Here is a 19,268-nt window from a genome sequence, read left to right as displayed (position 1 = left end):
TAGCTTTTAAAGATTATGGGCTATTTTTTAAATCACCTATTATGTCTTGATTACCAAAGGGCAGAGAAACAGGATGAAAATGAGTAAATAAGGCAAATGACTTGATTAACTTTTGCAGGAGGGCAACTCTAAGGCCAACGGAGAGTTCAGCATCCTGGAAGTTCTTCCTCTGCAGACACTGCAGGAGTCGACTGGGATCAGAGATTTAGCTACTGTCATAGAACGTCCCCAATGCTGTGCATATAACGTGAGCACCCAATGAATTTCATGGTCCAACCTTCTCTTACCCCAACCACGTGGACAACTTGGTCCACAACTCTTTATACACTTACTAAAGTCCTGACCAACAATCTGGTTGTAACACTATGTTCAACTGCCGCATCCTAGACTTTGGCTAGTGGGAGGGAAGGTATTAAGGATTTTGTTACTAAAATTCCTCATGACAGGGCTGCGCAGAACAAGAATATCATTCCTGAGTTGCTGGCATCTGCCATCTGCAAGACAGACTCTCTGTAGTCTCCAATGATTTAAGCATGAGCCTTGCACAAAGCTGAAGGCAAGATGACTGGGAAGCAGAACAGTGCAGATGAAAAAGCACGGCTCAGGGCAGGCCCACTGGCATAGTGGTTAAGTTAGCGCCCTCCGCTTCAGCAGCCTGGGGTTCACCAGTTTGGATCCTGGGTGCAGACCTATGCACCGGTCATCAAGGCATGTTGTCGTGGCATCCCACATAGAAGAACTAGGACTTACAACTATGATATACAACTATGTACTGGGGTTTTGGGGGGGGGGGGAGAGGAAGATTGGCAACAGAAGTTAGCTTAGGGCCAAGCTTCCTCACCAAAAGAAAAAAAGAAAAAGCACAGTTCATCTTGGCATAGTGAGTTTAGATCCCATTCCTGGCTCTGCTGTGTTTTAATTGTGTGACGGCAGGTGAGTGAACTGTAGATGCAGGAGCTGGCAGAGTGAAGGACTGACAGCATCATCATCCTTCTCACAGCATCTCCCAACAGTGCCTGACCTACTCAAGGGCTGGGCCTAGGTCTTATTCTTTTCTTTGTCCCCAGCACTTGGCACTGAGTAGGTGCTCTCTGAATGTGTGCTAAATGAATAAAAGAACAACAACAGTGAATGAACAATTCTAAAGTTTCAGAAGCAGAAGCCAAAGTTTCTCAGCTCTCTGTGTGAGATATCAGGTTGAATTTCTGAGATACAAACAAACTTAAGTGAAGCATTTGATCTTTTCTTAGATGGGGACTAAGTAATTACTTTGGTTTCCCTACAGGGCATGGCTGAGTTGGCATCTGAGGTGCCTTCCTGCTCTGATGTTCAGTGACAAGAGACAGGAATGGGCTGAGAGGAGGAGGTCCATGCAGCTAGAGGCTCACAGGTCACCTTTGGCAAGATCGTGTCCCTCCTCTAAAGCCTCCTTTTCCTTCTATGAGAGGAAGATGCTGGACACGGGAATGAATCCAGCTCAACTCGGATGTCAGTCTGCTTCTCTCCTTCCGTCTTCACAGTGGCTGCCAAAGGACACGACTGTGTCCTTCCTTGCTTAGGCTCCCCGCTACTCTCAAAATTAAGTCACACACCATAGCCTCCTGAAGGCCCAGAACAACCAGCGTCCTCTCTCCCTCTGGCTCTCATTTCTTGCTGTCCCCTGATACTCACCTGTGCTCAGGGCCCCCACATGCTATACTGTCCCAGGCTGTAGCTCCTTTGGATGTACTACTGTCTTGGCCTTGAACACCACCTCATCTGCCTGCCGAGCCCCTGGTCAGACTTCAGAACGGAGCTTAGGCGTCTCCTTTGTGAGGCCTTGCCCTGATCACTACTAGGTAGTGGACTGCAAATACTTCCAGCAAACTATACTTGACTCATCGGCCTGGCAGTCTGTTGCTCATGTTAGACTGTGAAGCTCTTCAAGGGCAAAGCTGCACCCTCTTTGAGATCTGGCACCTAGCCCAGTGCCTGGCACACTGCAGGCTCAGTAAATTCTTCACGACGTGAGAGAGAGGAGAGAGGGCTGGGGGGGAGGAAGGGACTTTAACGGGCTGGGGCAAAGACTCTGAAATAAAGCTCTGCTGCTGAGCTGGGGTGTTTGGGGTGGGGTAGGGGTGGGTGGGAGGCTGTTTTCAGATATCTGTAACCTTTTTTGTAGCCCGTGAAGTAGAAATTAGGGCTGTTAAGCAGAAATTGAAAACATCTACCCAGAATGACTATTCAGATGGCTACAGAGGGACATCAAAGGGACACCAGAGGGAGAGTCACCTCTCTGGCTCCACTCCCCTAGGCCCCTCCCCACAGTCAGACTACATTCCAAAGTGGCCTGCCTACCCTTCTCCACACATAGACCATTCCTGCCTCCTAGTCTTTGCTTGTGCCATCCCCTCTGTCCAGAACATTCTACCCCCTACAGATGTGCACCTATCCCAACTCCACGAGGGATTCAAAGCCTGACTCAAAGGCTGTCTCCTCCACGAGGCTGTCCCGTCCCTCCCAAGGGAGGTAAGTCGTTCTCTCCACTCCTTCCTTAGAACGTGGAGTCAGAAAGACTGCGGTTTAAACTCGGGGGCTGCCGCCTGCTGCTGAGCTGAGCTGTGAGCCTCCTCAGGAAGCTGAGCTCCGTCGTCCCTTGGGCCTCTACCCCAAAATAATCAGATGCACTCTTTGCTTCCATGCCTGTCTCCCTGCTGGCCTGTGAGGCCTGAGGGCAGGCAGGGACTGCGTCTTTTTATGTCAGAGACCAGGGCTCAGCACAGTGCCTGGTTCAGCTTCCATCCTCAACAGACAATTTATACATCAATAACCGCCTAACCTCCCTGACCCTGCTGGCTCGTCTGAAAGGAGGAATGACAACAGCAACCTGGCAAGACTGACGAGTCAGTGAGTTCCCCATGTTGGTGAAATGATTACCCTGAGTCTGGCATGGAGTGGCAGCTCAGGAGATCGCGGCTCACCTCACTCCTCCGCCCATCGGCGTCATGCTTGGGTGCTCAAGCTAGTCCGTTACTCAGCCGTGGCTTCTGGGAGCCAGGGGCCCTGCTGGGCTTCTTTAGCCCAAGGCCCCGCACAGGCCCAGCACTGAGCAGGTCCTTGCAGCCCACAGCACCCCCACGTCCCCCTCTGCTCACGCTGGTCTCCTCAGGCACTGAGAGAGTTTTGACAAATACTGAGGCTACTGTCCTGGGATCTTCTGACCCTCAAGGAAAACGGTCTCCTGACATTCTCGGTCAGCACGGTTTAATAGGTGGTGGCTCCCAGCTGTTAGCACTGCTCTGCAAGAGCCGCCTCCTTCGGCACTGTCTACAGAAGGTACCTGGTGCCTCGGCCTCAGCGAGGAGGGCAGAGGAGCCAAAGGCACATCTTGGAGACGGGGGTGTGAACCCAGCTGCGAGACCGTACACAAGTCACCTCACCTCTCTGAGCCTCAGCTCTCCCACCTGCAAAATGGGGATTACCAACAGCCACCACGCCGGCTGCCAATGCCCCCCCGGAAGAGCCTGGCACTGGGGCAGGCACAGAACAGCGGCTGGCAGAGGCTCCGAAAATGGCCGATGCGAAGGAGTAAATCAATCAGTAAAGCGGGGTGTTTAGTATAACAAAATCAGAAAGAAAAGGAACAAAAACGTGTGGTTTCTTTGGGGAGAGGAGGGAGGGCTCTAGTGCTTTTAATTTAAGAGGGGGGAAAAAACCACTTCATTGCAAATTTTTGTCGGCTCCACTCCCGATGTTGGCAATTTACATCTCATTACAACAAACGCTTCAGATTGCTGTTTTGCTTTTAAAAATTTCTGAGGCATTGTTCTCTTTCAAACACATGTGACCAAATTAGCCACAATAATAAGCACTTGCGCTAAGAGACAGCATTGTACGATCTGGCGCAGATATTTTAAGTAACAAAGGAACTTTTTTCACTTTGTGAGAAGAGTAGGAATCAAAAAAAAGAGGCCTTTTGATCCACTTCAGGTTTATTTTGGGGAAAATATACCTTCCGTGGAGAAAAACCTCTCAGCTGGGTAAAAGCAGCTTTTTAAAAAAAGTATAAAAGGTAGTACTTGTCTTCTCATTCAGTCATTCACGCACCCATTCATCACACAGTCCCTGACCGCATACCAGGAGCTTGGCCCTGAGGGAGGCCCTGGGGACCCAGAGACAAATGAGGCAGGCCCAGTTCTGGAGGAGCTGAGACCAGAACATATGAAACAGTACTGCATCGAATACAAATAGCCGTGATTTGCTGAACAAGCACTGGATTTAGCGTTAGAAAACCCGGTGCAAATCCTGGTCTTGCTATTTATCTTTCCTCTTTAAGCCCCAGGGGCCTCCTCCATGAAATCAGAATTGTGGCACAGAGAAGGGGCTGGGCAAACATCTGTTGGCACAACAAACAAATTAAATTATACCGTTCTCTGTTCTTCTCTAGCTTAAATTGGACTAATGCTGTTCTTTCTGAAAACCTTTCTAAAAAGCCAATGCTTGCGTGGCTTCCAGGAGGTTCAGAAATCACCTATTTCTTCTATATATATATATATATTATGTATATATATGTTTGGATACTAAATACCATTTCTGCTGAAGCAGAAAGGCTAATAATGTTAGATTTTTCTTAAAGAGCACTAAATTCTTCCATTTACTTCGCAAGTGAATAGGAAGTTTCTCTGCTTCGGGTATAAATTCTAGTTTCTTCCTCAAGGCAAAGTGAATCAAGCCCAAATTCTTAGGGGCATACAGAACACCGACTGTGGCACAGAGGCATGCTAGATGTGGCAGAAAAAAGATGATTCCACTTTGTTGGAAAGGACCTGAGCATGGTAACTGCCATGTAACAATGAAGGAGGTACACAAGGCCCTTGACAAGAGACAGGGGAAAAGACCCAGAGCCAGACAGGAGGCTCCCCCTCTGTGGACCCCACTGTCCCCTCTCAAAAGGCATCGGCCACTCTCGCCTGCTGTTGTAGCTACACATCTGTTTCTTACCCCATTACGCTTCCAGTGAGGGTGGGGACAAGTCTGGTCTCAGTCCCCCAGTAAGAATCTACTAAGCACCTACTAAGCGCCAGTCCTGAGCTCGTTGGCCTTGAGTGAGTCACAGTCCAGCAGTGGAGAGAGACAGGGAACAGATCATGACCATGCTGTGTGGCTGACGAGGGCTAGAATAAAGATTGGGAACAGAAACAAACGGGGGGTGCCACACTTGGAGGGGACAAGGAAGGCTTCAGAAAGATGGTCACAAACTTCTGAGATGGGGTTTAAGGGATGGATGGGAGGAGCTGATTGGGTGGGAGGGCTGGAGCAGGGTGGTTATCGTGACACGGTGAAGGCAAGCGGCACATAATCCAGGCTCCCAGACTGACCAGAAAGTGGAGAGCAGGATGAACCACACAAGTTTGGGGAGGGAGAGGTCACCAATGGCTCAGTGATCCTGGGAGGCTTCAAGAAAGAGGTGAGCTCTCTGATGGGTAGGTAAGGTCTGGGGAAGGTGGAGGGGCGGTCAGGCAGGGGACGGGATCACAGCAAGCAGTGGCGCTCCGGGTCCTTCGCCCCCTCCTTCTCCATTTCCTGAGTGCCTTCTGTGAGTGAGGGCTGGGGCAGGCTTTGCCAGGCACAGGCAGAAGGCGGCGTTCTAGCCTGAGGTCCAGGACTGGGTGAGATCCCTGCAGTGCATGGATGCTCAGATGCTCACAAAGGGGGTTGGTCCCTGAGGGAGTCAGAACCACAGAGCAGAAGAGCTGGAATGGACCCGAGAGAGCCCCCTCTCCACGGGGGAGAAGCCCAGCAAGAAAGGGGTGGCAGGAGTGAGCCCACGTCCCCAGACATGGGGTCAAGGTATCTTCCCAGCTTTGAGGAACTGTAAATGCCTATTCCAAAGGACACATTTGCTTCTCCCTGAGAAGGAAAGGCGACTGACATCTACTGAATGTCTTCTTTGTTAGACCTATTTTTTAGCTTTGTAGCACGTTTCACCCCACTGTCAAGTGATGATTTGTTTAATGTCTCCCTGGCTGGAACAGAAACTCTAAGGACAGCCACAGTTTTGTTCACTGATATCCCCAGCACCTAGCACAATGTCCTCGGCACACAACGAACACTCCTTAAACATGTGTTGAATGAAAGAAGTTAATCCTCATGGCAGTCCTGCAAAACAGATCTTATCTTTTTAGAGGCTCAGAGAGGTAAAGTAATTCTCCAAAAGTCACACAGGTGGTGAGTGCTCCAATTCAGGGTTGTTGGACTCCAAAGACTTGCTCTTTCCACTACCCTACACCTCAGCTAACGGCAGTTTTCAGATTTCCCAGGTGTCTCACGTAATGCCCACTCTGTGGACCCTTGACTCATCTCTGACCTCCCCTGACTTCCCCAGGGGGTCCATGAAGAACTCCACAATAGTGCAGGGTGCAGTGGGGAGGAGCAGGTGTCCCCGGGATTCATCTCACCTCTAGGAGCACCTCACCTCTGCCAGCGGGTGGCCAGGGAAAACCGGACTGGGTCCTCACCTGTATTTCTTCGATCTCTCTCCCCGCCCAACTATCTGGGCCCAGATAGCATCCAAACAGCAGGGATGTGCGGAAGAGCTTGGGTCTGCTGAGCCAAAGAAGCATGAAGGCCCCACACCCACACTGAATGCACGTGAAATGGCCTTTGGTCCTGGACCAGAATTAGCTGGGTTGGGGGGCTTGGGGGCTGTGGTGGGAATAAGTAGGGTAGGTGGCACAAGATTGCTGAGGGGCTGCTGTGGGGCACAGTGAGCAACTGAGGGCAGGAGTTATGGGGAGCAGAATTCCATCACGTGGCTGATGTCTCCCAACCAAATCAATCCATGACCTTGGCCTTGCTCAGTTTCTTCTTCAGGCCGTGAACCCTTCCAGAGCAGGGACCATCTGGGATTGATCTTTGCTAAATGGTTGTTGATTGATTTCTCTAGTTCAGAGGGAGACAACAACCAGAGGTTGAGGGACCGTACCCAGGGTCACTCCAGTGGGGAGGAGGCCACGCACCACCTACAGGAGGGGTGGGACAGTCTCTAGCTGCTCTCGCCTTCCTCTGCGGCCTCCTCTCTCCCTCCTACCGACCTCATCACTATGCAGTCCAGGCAGAAACTACACTATTTGCAGTTCGCAAATAAGCCAGCTGTTCACACAACTCTAAATCTTCGTTCAGGTTCTCCTGTTGTCTGAGGTGCTGTCTCCTTCCACTTCATTTGAATAAATCTAACTCGTTTCTCATTTGGGGGCCTTCTTCAGCCACCTACAGCACCTACCCCTGCCCAGGCATGGAAGGAGCCTTCCTCTACATCCTATCCCAACACCCTGAAAGCCCAGAGCGCAGCAGGCTCACGCGGCATCCCAACCATCTGCTGATGAGACTGTGACTTCTTTAGGGCAGTAACAGGGTCTTCGCTATTTGCATTCTCTGTGTCCAGAGCAGAACCTGAGAGAACAGAGGAGGAGTCCGATAAATGTTCCCACACAAATCATTTCCCTACAGATCCATCCAATAATGGAAAGAAGCTGCACTGGAAGTCAGTGAGTAAGCGTCCTGTCTCCAGGGGAATGCTACAGGAGGCTGGGTGGTCACTTGGCAGGGAGGCTACAGAAGCCTTCCTGCCCTGTGTAGGAGGCTGGACTAGGTGAACCTTGGGGCTCCTGACAGGACAAAGGTGCTGGGACTCTAAGAATTACTTGCAACCAAACTCAGAATGCCACTGGGACCAGCAAGGGAGGGTGTGGCCGGCCTGCGGGTCCTGCTGAACCCTGGGGGTGAGGCTGAGACTGATTCCATCCATTCATCTTGTCTGAACATTAGCTTTCCACTGCTTCAGGATGATTAATTTGTTCCAATTCCACGTGGCATAGGCATGTCCTATTCCCTCTGGTCTTGAGTTTTCCCATCTATAAGATGGGGGTGAGAGGTTGGATTGGGTTCTCTTTAAGGAGATAATTTCTATAAAAACTCTAAGGCAGCCAGCCCAGTGGCTTAGTGGTTAAGCTCGTGCGTTCCGCTTTGGCGGCCCGGGGTTTGCCAGTTTGGATCCCGGGTACAGACCTACGCAATGATTATCAAGCCGTACTGTGGCAGGTGTCCCACATATAAAGTGGAGGAAGATGGGCATGGATGTGAGCTCAGGGCCAGCCTTCCTCAGCAAAAAGAGGAGGATTGGCAGCAGATGTTAGCTTAGGGCTAATAAACTTTCTCAAAAAAAAAAAAAACTAGGGATTTTCTGTTTGGCATCTTGAGGCCCTAAAGCTTGGCAAGGCTGAAACTATGAAGAAATGGTAGACTCTTAAATTAGGCAGGAAACATCCCACCCAACAGCTCAAGGGTCCAGCAGTCCCAGAACCCACTGCAGCACATAAAGGTCTAGTCATGAGGGCAGGCAGGAGACGGCCACTGCAGAAGCACAGGGGCCCAGTGAGTGCCTGTGTGCTCAGATTCCTGACGCGTGGAACAGCGAGACAGAACTCAGTGTGAATGGTTCTGCCATTTCCTAGTTGTGTGGCCTCAGGCAAGACACTTAATCTCTCTGAGCCTGCTTCCTCACCCGATGATCCTATCTACTGCCGAGGTTGCTGCCTAGATGAAGAGCACCTGGCGCCAGGCCCAAAGCCTGCGTGCAAAGGCCAGCCTTTGCCTGTAAGGACCCTTTCCCACCTTTCCCACCTCCCTTCCTCTGACTGGCAAGTCCAGCAGAAAACAAGCCTGTCACACGGCCACACCAAAGCCAATGACCAGCAGGCACATTCCTATCTGGCAATGGAGAAAAGCGCGACAACTCCCGCAAGTTGTGGCTGCCCGAGAAGGGAGCAAAGGACAGCCCAGAGTTATCCCTCAGCCCCGTGTCCACCGTCCCAGAAAAACGATCTCTAGGGGGAAGGAGGAAGGAGGGTCCTGGACTCCTGCCTCTTGGAAATCAGCTCTTACAATAATCTAGGATGAAGTGCAGCTAATTCCTATTTAGTCAACAGTGCAAAAAGTCCTTTAAAATGGAGGATGACCTGGATGTTTAAGAGAAACAATTCCAGTTCTCACTGCCAGGTCTTCTCCTGCCATCCAGATTAAGGAGGCACAGGGCACGTGGTTTTGGCCCCACTCCACCACCAATTGAGGCGGCTGGCAGGGTGGACCTCCTGGGCCTCACTTCTATAACTGGACCTGCCGACCTGACCTGACAGGATGTCTGTTGCCCATCCTCTCCAGCTCTCTCTCACAGCCCAACTTTTGTGAGGGCTCCTGATTACTGGTGAGAATGAACTGAAGGCTGAAGGAGATGGAAAGAGCTCTGCCATGAACAGGCCCCAGGAGGAGAGCCTGAGGTAAAGAAGAAATTGAGCCATAACCAGTGATGTCTGAAGAATTGAGCGTGGTCAAGAGGAGTGTTTGAGGACTGGAGCTGGGAAGATAGAATTCTGCCCAGGAAAAGTGGGTGGGGGAAGATTCTATAAACTACAGACCAGTGAGCTTGAAATCAAGTCCAGGTGTAGTTGTAAGACGGACTATTCAACTATGATTTCTGAGGACTTACAAGGGGAAGTAGTAATCTCCAGGAGACATAGGGTTCGACCAAAGATGATGATATGCCAGACAACCCCATCTGTGCTCCGGGGCAGGACAATGCATGCCTGTGACATACCATGCATCGCACACACATTATCTCACGTGCATCCTCAAATGATCCTACATCGTTCATGATGGACCCACTGAGCAATGACTATGTGCCAGCCCCTGGGCAGAGGTCTTTACATGCTTTCACTCATTTAATCCTCTTAGGAACCATATGGTTGGTACTATCATTGACTCTGCTTTACAGATGAGGAAACTAAGGCCCAGGAAGTTAAGTAACTTCCCAAAGTAACAAGATTAAACTGTGGAAAAGCCAGGGTTCAAAACCCCAGTATTTCTGACCCCAGTGCCCACACAGTTCTTAATCACAGCTGGCTCTCCTGCCTGTGTGTGGTATGCATTAAGACAGCCATTTGACAGAGGAGAGAGCAGAGGCTGAGAAGGGTTAAATCACTTGCTTGAAGTGCACAGGTAATGAATTAGAGAGCTGAGATTCAAACCCAAGTAATCTCTGCTGCCAAAGCCCAGGCCGCCTCCAGCACAAGGGAAGCCAGCAGGAGGCATCTGGCTGACATTAGCTGCCTTTTCAAAGGCACCATCAGAGACCTGTGCTTAAAGATCCAGCTCAGACCGCAAAGGATTTTAAAGATCAAAGCTGGTATTTTAACGGACGTTGGACAGAACACAAGGCACGAGCTGGACAGAACACAAGGCACGAGCTGAGAGGCGAATAGAGGTGACAGAAACCCAGCTCTAAAGAGACAGATTTGCAGGTCACAATGGCTTTCTCCTTCTTCAAAAATTTTGACCAGCTTGTGATCTGGCTAACAGGGACGATCTCTCTTCTTTTTGCATTCTTCTCTCTCAAATGGAGATGATAATCCTTACCTGGCCTTGCAGTAAGGCTATGGGAATAGTCCAACAAGATAAAAATGTCAGGGTGTTTTGAACCTGTAAAGTGCCATGCACACGTGAATTACCACTATTTTCTTAGCATCTATGCCTCTTCTGGTCAGAATTCTTGATTTCCACCTACACTCCCTGACAACGCACACACAGTCTCAAACCATCAGACCCCTCCCTCCTGCAAGCACAGCCCTTGTTTTGTTTTGCTGGTGTCCCGGTGCGTATGTCTGTGCTCCCACGGGACTGTGTGTGCATCTTGAAGGCAGGGATTACGTCTGCTCTCTATAGTCCTCACAGAGCCCTTGCAAGCCTTAGCTGAACTAATGTTACCTGAATCTCACCAAAATGAATTTAACTCTCTAAGAGGTACTTACAGTGCTAAAAACTGAAGAGATTTCTAAGCCTTGGTTTTTGACCTCTAAGAACAAGGCACCTAGGTGAGGGGAAACCAAGAGAGACCCTGGAGCCTACTCCTCCACATACACCAGAGCTCACCCTTGGAACGGGCTCTCTGCTGTTCTGCTTCCCTTCATCCCTTGGAATTCTCTGATCCTGCCAAGCTCCGGTTTAATAAACACAGCTCTAACCCCCTGGCTTGTGAATGTTTAAAAAAGGGACTGTCTTGTTCATGTCTATACTCCCAGCACCTAACACAACCCTGGCACAAGGCACACCCTCAATAAATGTTTGCTGAATGAATCAAAGAATACATGAACAGATATATACACAAATAAACCTGTACTTTAGAAAGCACGATTATCTTCCTCTTCATGCTTTTTGCATCCTCAGCATTTACTCTTTTGGGAGAGGGTGGGCAAGAAAGAGGAGAAAAGGAAAAAGAGATTGCCATTTATTGCACATTTATAATATGCTGCCCACAGGGCTATATTCTTTCCATATGCTTCCTCATTTTATGTTGACACTGTCACAGAGGTCTTGAAAGAAGGGACTCTCGGGGTAGGGAGTGAGGTTCCTTCTCATCAGAGAGGGCTGCTTCCCATGCTAAGATCATAGAAAAGGAAAGTTCTGTTCTATAGAAAAACGTCCTTTGAGCGGGGCAGAGGGGTCACCCCCATGTCAGCAATAATGAAGTCCAAGGACTAAAGAGGGCCATGTGGGGCAAGGGCCCAGAGAGAGGACACAGCACCAGGTCTCAGGAGACCCCCTGGGAATAGGCCACTGACATTTTCTGAGCTTGTTTCCTTATCAGCAACATGAGGGCAACGGCTTATATCCTCTTTAAGTTCTTTCACAAATCCCTGACTCCATATTCTAGAGGATCTTTCCCGTTAAACCCATCTTATATTTATTTGTGGAACAAATGAAAGAAGAACGAATAAGTGCACAAATGAAGATGCGAGCCATCCAGTGAAGTCTCTGAAACATCTTCTTACACCGTCTTGCTGCTGCCCCCCCACCCTTCTGCCCCCAACCTCCACAAGGTGCACCACTACAACCCCTGGCTGTTAGGGGACCTGCTTGCCACTCCAAGGTCCCCATCAGGCTTAAGAGGCCAGGCTCTTGCCCTCTGCCCACTCCCATCCACCGTGTGCAAGATGCCAACGCCTAGAAGAGTCAGCAATGATTCCTCCTGGCAGGGAGCCTTCCTTTTAAAACTGAACATCTCCTGACCTGTTGGCCTCTCTTGTCTCTGAATTTGCCTACTAAAGAGTGGATGATCCAGCACCCAAGCTGGACAAAGGCCCTTGAACTGGGTCCAAGGCAAGGTGTACAGGAGAATATAAGCAAGCACAAGCCTCCAAGAGCAATGCTCAAGCCAGGCCCATGGGGCCAAGGATGGTACAGGCCAGGCCACGTATCGACCCCAGGACAGGATGTGCTCCTTAGAGGGCACATGCAGTTGACAATCAGAGGGGGTCTCTCAGTCACTTTTTGGCTGTTGTTTGCCTTGTTGTTACAGGTTTCTTGGTGTTACGTGTGGAGCAGGAGCTATTACAGCAGGGGAGGCATCTTCCCCGACTCACTGTGAGTTCCACCTTCGAATGCTAGTCCCTTCCCCAGAACTCATTACATTGTATCTTAGTTACATGCTTACACGTTTACCTCCATCACCTTCCCCTCTCCAACTTCCAATGTCTGAGTCTTCTTTGGATCTCCCCAAGTTCCTAGGCTCAGAAAGCATACGGTCAATCTCAGCTGACTGACTGAATGAACAAGTGAACAAACATATACATAACCCCTTTTATCTCCTACAATAGAAGATCCTGAGAGGCAGAGAAGTTAGTTAACCTGCCCAATGTCATATAGCCAATTACTGGTTGGGAGAGCCAGAGTTAAAAACCCGAACCAGACCCTGTCTTAGTCCCTCCACTAAATGGTGTGGAAAAGGAGCTAACAGTAACTGAGAATGAACAGAACACCAGGCACTGTGCTGTGTGTCCCAAGGCTGCGAGGGGGATATTATTATTTCCATTTTACAGATGAGAACACCAAGGCTCAGAGAGGTGCTCTCTGCCTAGACTGCCCCTCACTCTTCCCACCCGCACACTCCTACCTGGATAACAAAAATTCATCCTTCAGGCTCCAGCTTATAAATCATTTCCTTCAGGAAGCCTTTCTTTCCTGATCCCCTCAAATTCGGTAGGTGCCTTTCCTCTGCTGTCCCACAGCCTCATGTGCTCCTGTCCCCGTGGTGGTATTTATGCACAGTGCTGTCGCTGACTATGTCAGTGGACATCTCCCCCTCGAGGGCAGAGGGCAAAGACTGTATCTTAAACATGCCCAACTCTTACCACCTGGCAAAATGCTTGTCAAACAGCAGGAGACGAGTAAATACATGTGGAAGAAAAGAGGGAAGAAGGGAAGGGTGCAGAGAAGAAAGGAAAGAAGGAAGGAAGGAAACAAGGTTCCTGAAGCCAGAGTTGGGAAGTGGGGATTTTGGGGTTTGAATCCAGGCCTGCCTGGTTCCAAAGACTAGACCAGACTGGACCAGATCCACAAAGAGAAACAACTTCCCCTTCCCCTTTAGGGTAGAGACCCTTTTATAATACTCTTGGGGATTTGTCTTAGAATTTGGCACATCATCATTCTTCGATTACCAAGTGCTAATCAATGGACTTTAAGCTTTCACAGATCACAGATGGGGGGGATTTTCCGGGACTCCCATGGCACCTACAGCACCAGGTACTGCACGTGCAGGTGCTCCACGCAGACTTGCGGCTTGAGCTGATTCATACTCAGTCCATCCCACTCTGATGACCATAGTAACTTAGGTCAGGGAAGAGCCTGCCACTGGCCCTCATGATGGCATTCAAGGCCTATGGGGTGGGAAAGCCTGGAAAGATCAAGACACAAAACTATGGTTGGGGTCAAGTTTCTCTAAGTCTTTTAAGACTAAAGAGGCACATCCTGATGTAAAATGCAGTGTCTTATTGCCCCAGAGGTTTAGGAGTGGTTTCTGGAGTTTAAACTTGTTCATGATCATGCGAAATAGGCAGTTACCCTGGGTGTGGAAATAGCATGTGGAGAATTTATGTTGTTAATTGTACTTCCCCCGCTACCCCCCAGGAAGTTTACAAAAGGCGTAGCAGACAGAGTGCAATGAAAATAAAAATTAGTCATTTGAAGACCGGAACATACTTTTTCTCTCTGAAAATTCCAGTTCTCTCCCCACCCCCACTGTCACTCCAAGACCAAGACAGCTTTCAGAGAAGTTTACATTTAGGGTTTCTTTTTAAGATTTTATTTTGATAAAGAATTTAATAACTTTTTAAGTTGCACACCACATGTGACCTTCAGTGTCACTGGCACCTCCACGGGCTATGATTTGGGAGAACGGCCAAGGCTGAGTCGGGGCGTGGGGAGGTGACCAGCCCAGGAGTCAGGGGACTTGGTTGAGATGTGCTCTGCCACTGCCTCCCCAAGTGAAGGGAAGTCTCAGCCTCAGTTTCCTCCTTTGGGACAAGGGCATGAGAAGGCCCTGGCTGACTCCCCGGAGCATCCTGAAGATCTACTGAAGCCCTGGGGACAGTTTAAAGGACAAGCATCTATAAATATAAGTAAGGTAGGGTAAGAGCATGTTCGTCTAAACATCAAAAAAGATTGAGGCTTTTCACATAAATCTAGTACCTAGATAATGGAACCCTTCCTTCTTGAGTACAAAATGGTAATTGATTTAAACTTTGGGGATAGAACTTGTGTTTCTAGACTGGATTACTCCCTTTTTTATCAAAACACACTGACTTAGGGTTATTAATGACTGTCCTGGGGGGATGTGGGGGCGATGAATTAGTGTTATACTGACTTCCTCAACACCGACTGGAGTCTTGTGTTATGAAGGGAGTGTTTCTGTCTTTTCCTCTCTGGTAAGCAGTCATTTCTCCTGCTGTCAAGGCTGCTGCCTTTCAGATTTCCCCTGATTCCTTCTTCTAAACCACATTAGATGAGAAAACCTAAAAACCTGGTTTGTTAAGATTAGGTGCAATATAACAGCCTACTAAGTTCTTCTAAGCAAACCAAAGGAGTTCTATACATCTTTATATTAATCTTCCTAAGGTCATGTGCCTCTCTGCTCAAAAGCTTTATAATTTTTCTCATTTCTACCAAAACAAGTCCAACACTCCAGGCTGGTAGTTTTCCAGGCCTTCAGTCATCTGTCCTCAAAGCACATTTGCAGTATCTCTTCTTAGTGGGCTCCAGGTGTCTTCCCATACTCAGTGAGTGCTCCTCTCAGCCTCTTCTTGTGCCTTGAAACAATACCCACCCTTCAGGCCCAATTCACCGCCCACCTTCTTCCTGAAGTCTCCCTCAGTTAGATAACTTCTCTCCATCCTTTTAACTCTCCCATCCTTTTATCTTCATCCCTCCCATGGCATTGTCACTTTCTGACTTAAGGTAATACACTCTTTTGGGATCATATCTAGTTCTCTTTACTATCCTGAAACCTCCCTGGAGAGCTTTCCCATAACCCCTGGCACTGCCTCTTGCTGAATACATGCACAAATGAGTGGTGGTGAACACTGTCAACTCTTGTTCCCTAGCCACATTTCTCAATGTCCCCCACTGTGTTCTAGATGGCTAAGGCTGCTGCCTTTATCAGCTGCTCTCGGCTTCCCAGTGGGAGAGAGTGGCTCTACCTCGGGGTAACTTCTGAGCCAGCTCCCTGCCCTTCCCTAGCCTCAGGGACACTTGGCCCACCTCTCCCCCTTGCTCTTCTGGAAGAGGGGCTGAGCAAAGCATCCCGCCCGTGCGGAGTGGTAGGTGGCCTGCGGGGGCACTCACCACTGCCAAGCCTCAGGAGCAGCACGTCCTGGAGCCTCCGGTTGAGGTCACGGAGCTCCTTCATTTCGGACACAAGTGCCCCGTACTCCTTGAGCTTCTTGGCCTGCTGTACCAGCTGCCTCCGAGTCCGCTCCAGCTCCTGCTGGAGATGGCGCATCTCCTCCTGCTGCTGCTGATAGTTGCGCAGCAGCTCCTCGTACAGAGCCCGGGGCACGACGGCATCCTCCAGACTGTCCATGTCCTCCGTGCCCGGCGAGGCCTCCACGAAGACCTCTTCTGGACAAGTGCTGTGGCCCAGGCTCAGGCCGTTCTGCTTCTCCAGCCGGGCCACCACTGCCTCGATGCTCTTGTGCGCCACTTCGCTCGGCTTCCGCCCCTCAGGTCTCTGTGTAGGACAACGAGAATCAGTTCAGGCAAGGGCAGCTGGGACTTTCTTGGACTGCAGCTCAATATTTCCCCAGACAATCCTAGAATCACAGAACCACAGAACATCAGTGCTTGGAGAAACCTGTGCAAACACTTAGTCAAAGCCCTTCATTTTACAAACAGGGAAACAGAGGTCCAGAGTGGGGAAGGGTCTTGCCCAAAAGTCACACAGTCAGTCGGTGGCAGAACCAGGACTCTGGTCTCCCGGGCCAGCACTTTTCCCATTCCACCACTCTGCCTCTTGGATGCATAGTACACCATGACCACCTGCCCCAGCTGCCCAGACCCCCGCCCCACCCACAGTGCTAGGCAGTGCCACAGTGTTAGGCTCACAGTGGGTGTTCACTGTGTACTTGGGGAGAATCAGTGAGAAATCAGGCCAGGCCAAACCATTCCAGGGAAGTCACCACTCAAATCTTTTCAACAATAAAAACATAAAAACCAAAAGAAGGGTAAGGGGGCATTCCATCAAGTAACCTTTCCTCAAGAATGCTTTAGGGCGGCAACCAGGTCTTGTTTTCTCTGTTTCTCCACTGCCTACTTAGAACTGGCACTTGGCAGGGGCTTCATAAATGTTTACTTAACTGAAAAATTCAAAGAATGCTAGCACTGGAAGGTTCTTCAGTTTAACTCCCTCATTTTACAGGTGAGGAAATTGAGGCTTAAACAAAGGGCTATACTCAGGGTCACACAGTGAGCTACGAGCATCGCCAGACCCAGAATTTGGAGCCCAATTTCCAGCACTAGGCTCCTTCCCCTACGTCCGCCAGCTTCTCCGTGGACACTGGCCAAGCGGAAGCTCAGTAAGACAGTGGACACAGAGAGGACAGTTCACTGAGAAGAGAATTATCCAGGCCTCCCCAGGGGCTGAGATTTCAGCTGCCTGAGGAAATTCCAGCTCGAGTGGACAAAGCTTCTGTTGAGGGGAACAGGAGTTCAAGGACCAAATGATTTCTTCACCCAGGGCAGGAAGGCTAGGAGTTCTCTGGATTGGGGGCACTTGTAGGAGGTGCAGACAACTGAGGACACAAAATTCCGGACACCTTAACTATGTCAGGTCAAGCCTGCCTTAACCTCTCACTAAGTTTCTGGAAATTGAAGGAAAAAAACAAAAAACCATCACGTTGAGATTGAGTTACATGATAAAAGTCCTGTCATTTTATCCACTGGGATAAGGTGCTGCCAGCCTAGATGAAGTTACCCACTAAAATTGTAATGAGCACTTTGGATATCTGTCTGCATCACTACACTGTGAGACCACCAAGGGCAGACCACATCTGCCTAATCTCCACGACCCCAGGGACCAGCACAGGCCCAGGCCCACGGCAGGAGTGCAATGGACGCATGAACTGAACTCAACTGCCTCTTTTGGACTATGCCTTGGGAATTTCCTTCACCTTGTGTCCAAAATTAGACCATGGTTAACGCAGAAGGCATCCTTCTTCCTCCCCCTTCCTCTAAGGCACTTATGGTATGGAAAAAACGTCTGTCTTGTTGAACAAGATTTTTAGCAGGTTTACAAGTGAAGGCTGGAGGAGACCACATGGGGTGCACACCAAAGGAAATGCAAAAGTTTTCTTCCAACCCAGGGTCCCATAAACCCCTTTTTGCGAACCTAGTGTACCCCGTTTGCTAGCAAGTCCACCTGAGCTGTTTTGGGCAATCTAATAGTGACTGGCTCTGAACTGCTGCCCGAGAACAGACACTTAATGTTCCTGGAGCTCAGCAGTGACCTCTCCAGAGCTGTGGGCCGGGGAGAAGTGCACTGTTTCAAACCCTTGCGGTGATGACACTGCACACATGGCACAAACAGGATGATGCTTGGTGGCACAGCATGAGTCAGGGCTCCCTGGAAAGTCGGCCAACAAGACAAATGCACACTAGCAGGCCCAAGCCTCTCCCAACCTGAAAAACTCATGGCCTGTGACACCAGAGGACATTTACACGGGGAGAGGAGGCCAGACCGGACTTCTTCAGCTATCAGAAATCCAAAAATGCTCCCGCATAATTCCAACAAAAGGAAACATTTTGTTACCTTGATGTGTCTATGCTGTAAATCTTCCTCCCCATAATCTTTAACCTCCCCATCTTCTTCTACGTGATTGAGAGAAAGTTTGGGGATTTTTATTTTCTTCTGCATCACACTGTTTTCAAGGTCAGATTTGTCTTCTAAAATGTATATCAAGAGAACAAGGTTGATTATGAGTCAAAATGCTCAAAATGCCCACAACCTCAAATGCTAGAGAATGAATGAGGCCAGACCAGTTAAAAAGGAAAAGCAAACAAACCCACAGCCTGTTCCCTCCTGCATGCAGGCTCCTTAAAGCAGCAGTGCACATCAGATGCTAGGAGCACAGGCATACACTAAAGCACAGCCGTACAAAGTGTGAAAGCGTGCCCGGAGAATTTGCTCCAGGGTTTCTCTACGTACATCTTAAAGGGTGGCCTTTTATGGAATTCTAGAATCTTGGAACTAGAATGGCCCTTCGAGTGCTATCTGGTCTAAACTTAACTAGCACGTGAATTCCTCAACAACAGACATCTTCCTACGCCAAGTGACTTCCCAGGAAAACATGGTGGGTCTCTGCCAGCTGAGGTACAGTAGGCATGAAAGGGATGACAGCTGTTACGGGGTAAAGCCTGAACTGGAGCGGAGGCAGAGTCCCTCACAGCCCGGACACAGGACAGGCTGAGGTAAGACAGATATCAAAGAGGAACGATTAACAGTTACTACCTTTTTACTGGTATCAGATCACAGAACGACAGAGTTTGATGGGCCTCAGCAACCAACTGGTCCGACTCTCTCATTTTACAGGTAAGGGAGCTCACACCCAGAAAATGGAGGGGGCTCGACCACATATGAGTCTGAGGAAGAGTCAGGAGTGGGAAACAGGCCTCCAGCGTCTCCCCAGTGCTTACGTGTGGTAACAACACATACTGAAATTGTTACAAACTGTTAAGTGCTACACGAAGGGGTATGGTTTCTCCTCACTTCCTCACTCTCTAAACTCAACTTGAGATAATCTAAAAGAGAATTTTTTTCTCCTGAACAGATTTCAAAATTTATTTCCCAGATCTGTCTCTCACAGTAGATGTCAAAGGTAAAAATTCAAACAGGAGAGTCTCAGAACAGA

At 49.4% G+C, this 19,268-nt stretch overlaps 2 protein-coding genes across 10 annotated transcripts in view; both read right to left on the bottom strand.

Moving 5' to 3' along the window:
• The window catches only part of AGBL4 (AGBL carboxypeptidase 4), a 1,226,144-nt gene that overhangs the window by 218,361 nt on the left and 988,515 nt on the right, over positions 1-19,268 (bottom strand). The window lies entirely within an intron of this gene.
• Positions 1-19,268, bottom strand: part of BEND5 (BEN domain containing 5) — a 47,654-nt gene that overhangs the window by 14,729 nt on the left and 13,657 nt on the right. For 2 of the 5 annotated variants that reach the window (XM_070609707.1, XM_070609705.1), the window contains exon 2: positions 15,709-16,093. In XM_070609707.1, coding sequence (XP_070465808.1) covers positions 15,709-15,946 — 238 coding nt within the window. In that variant the 5' untranslated portion in view covers positions 15,947-16,093. Of the gene's footprint in view, positions 1-15,708; positions 16,176-18,169; positions 18,304-19,268 lie in introns of all 5 variants that reach the window. The other 3 variants (XM_008541718.2, XM_070609706.1, XM_070609708.1) reach the window with 3 other exon arrangements.

This window comes from Equus przewalskii, chromosome 2 (genome assembly GCF_037783145.1).
Source record: "Equus przewalskii isolate Varuska chromosome 2, EquPr2, whole genome shotgun sequence".
Classification (NCBI taxonomy): Eukaryota; Metazoa; Chordata; class Mammalia; order Perissodactyla; family Equidae; genus Equus; species Equus przewalskii.
This window is presented reverse-complemented; position numbering and strand designations above follow the sequence as displayed.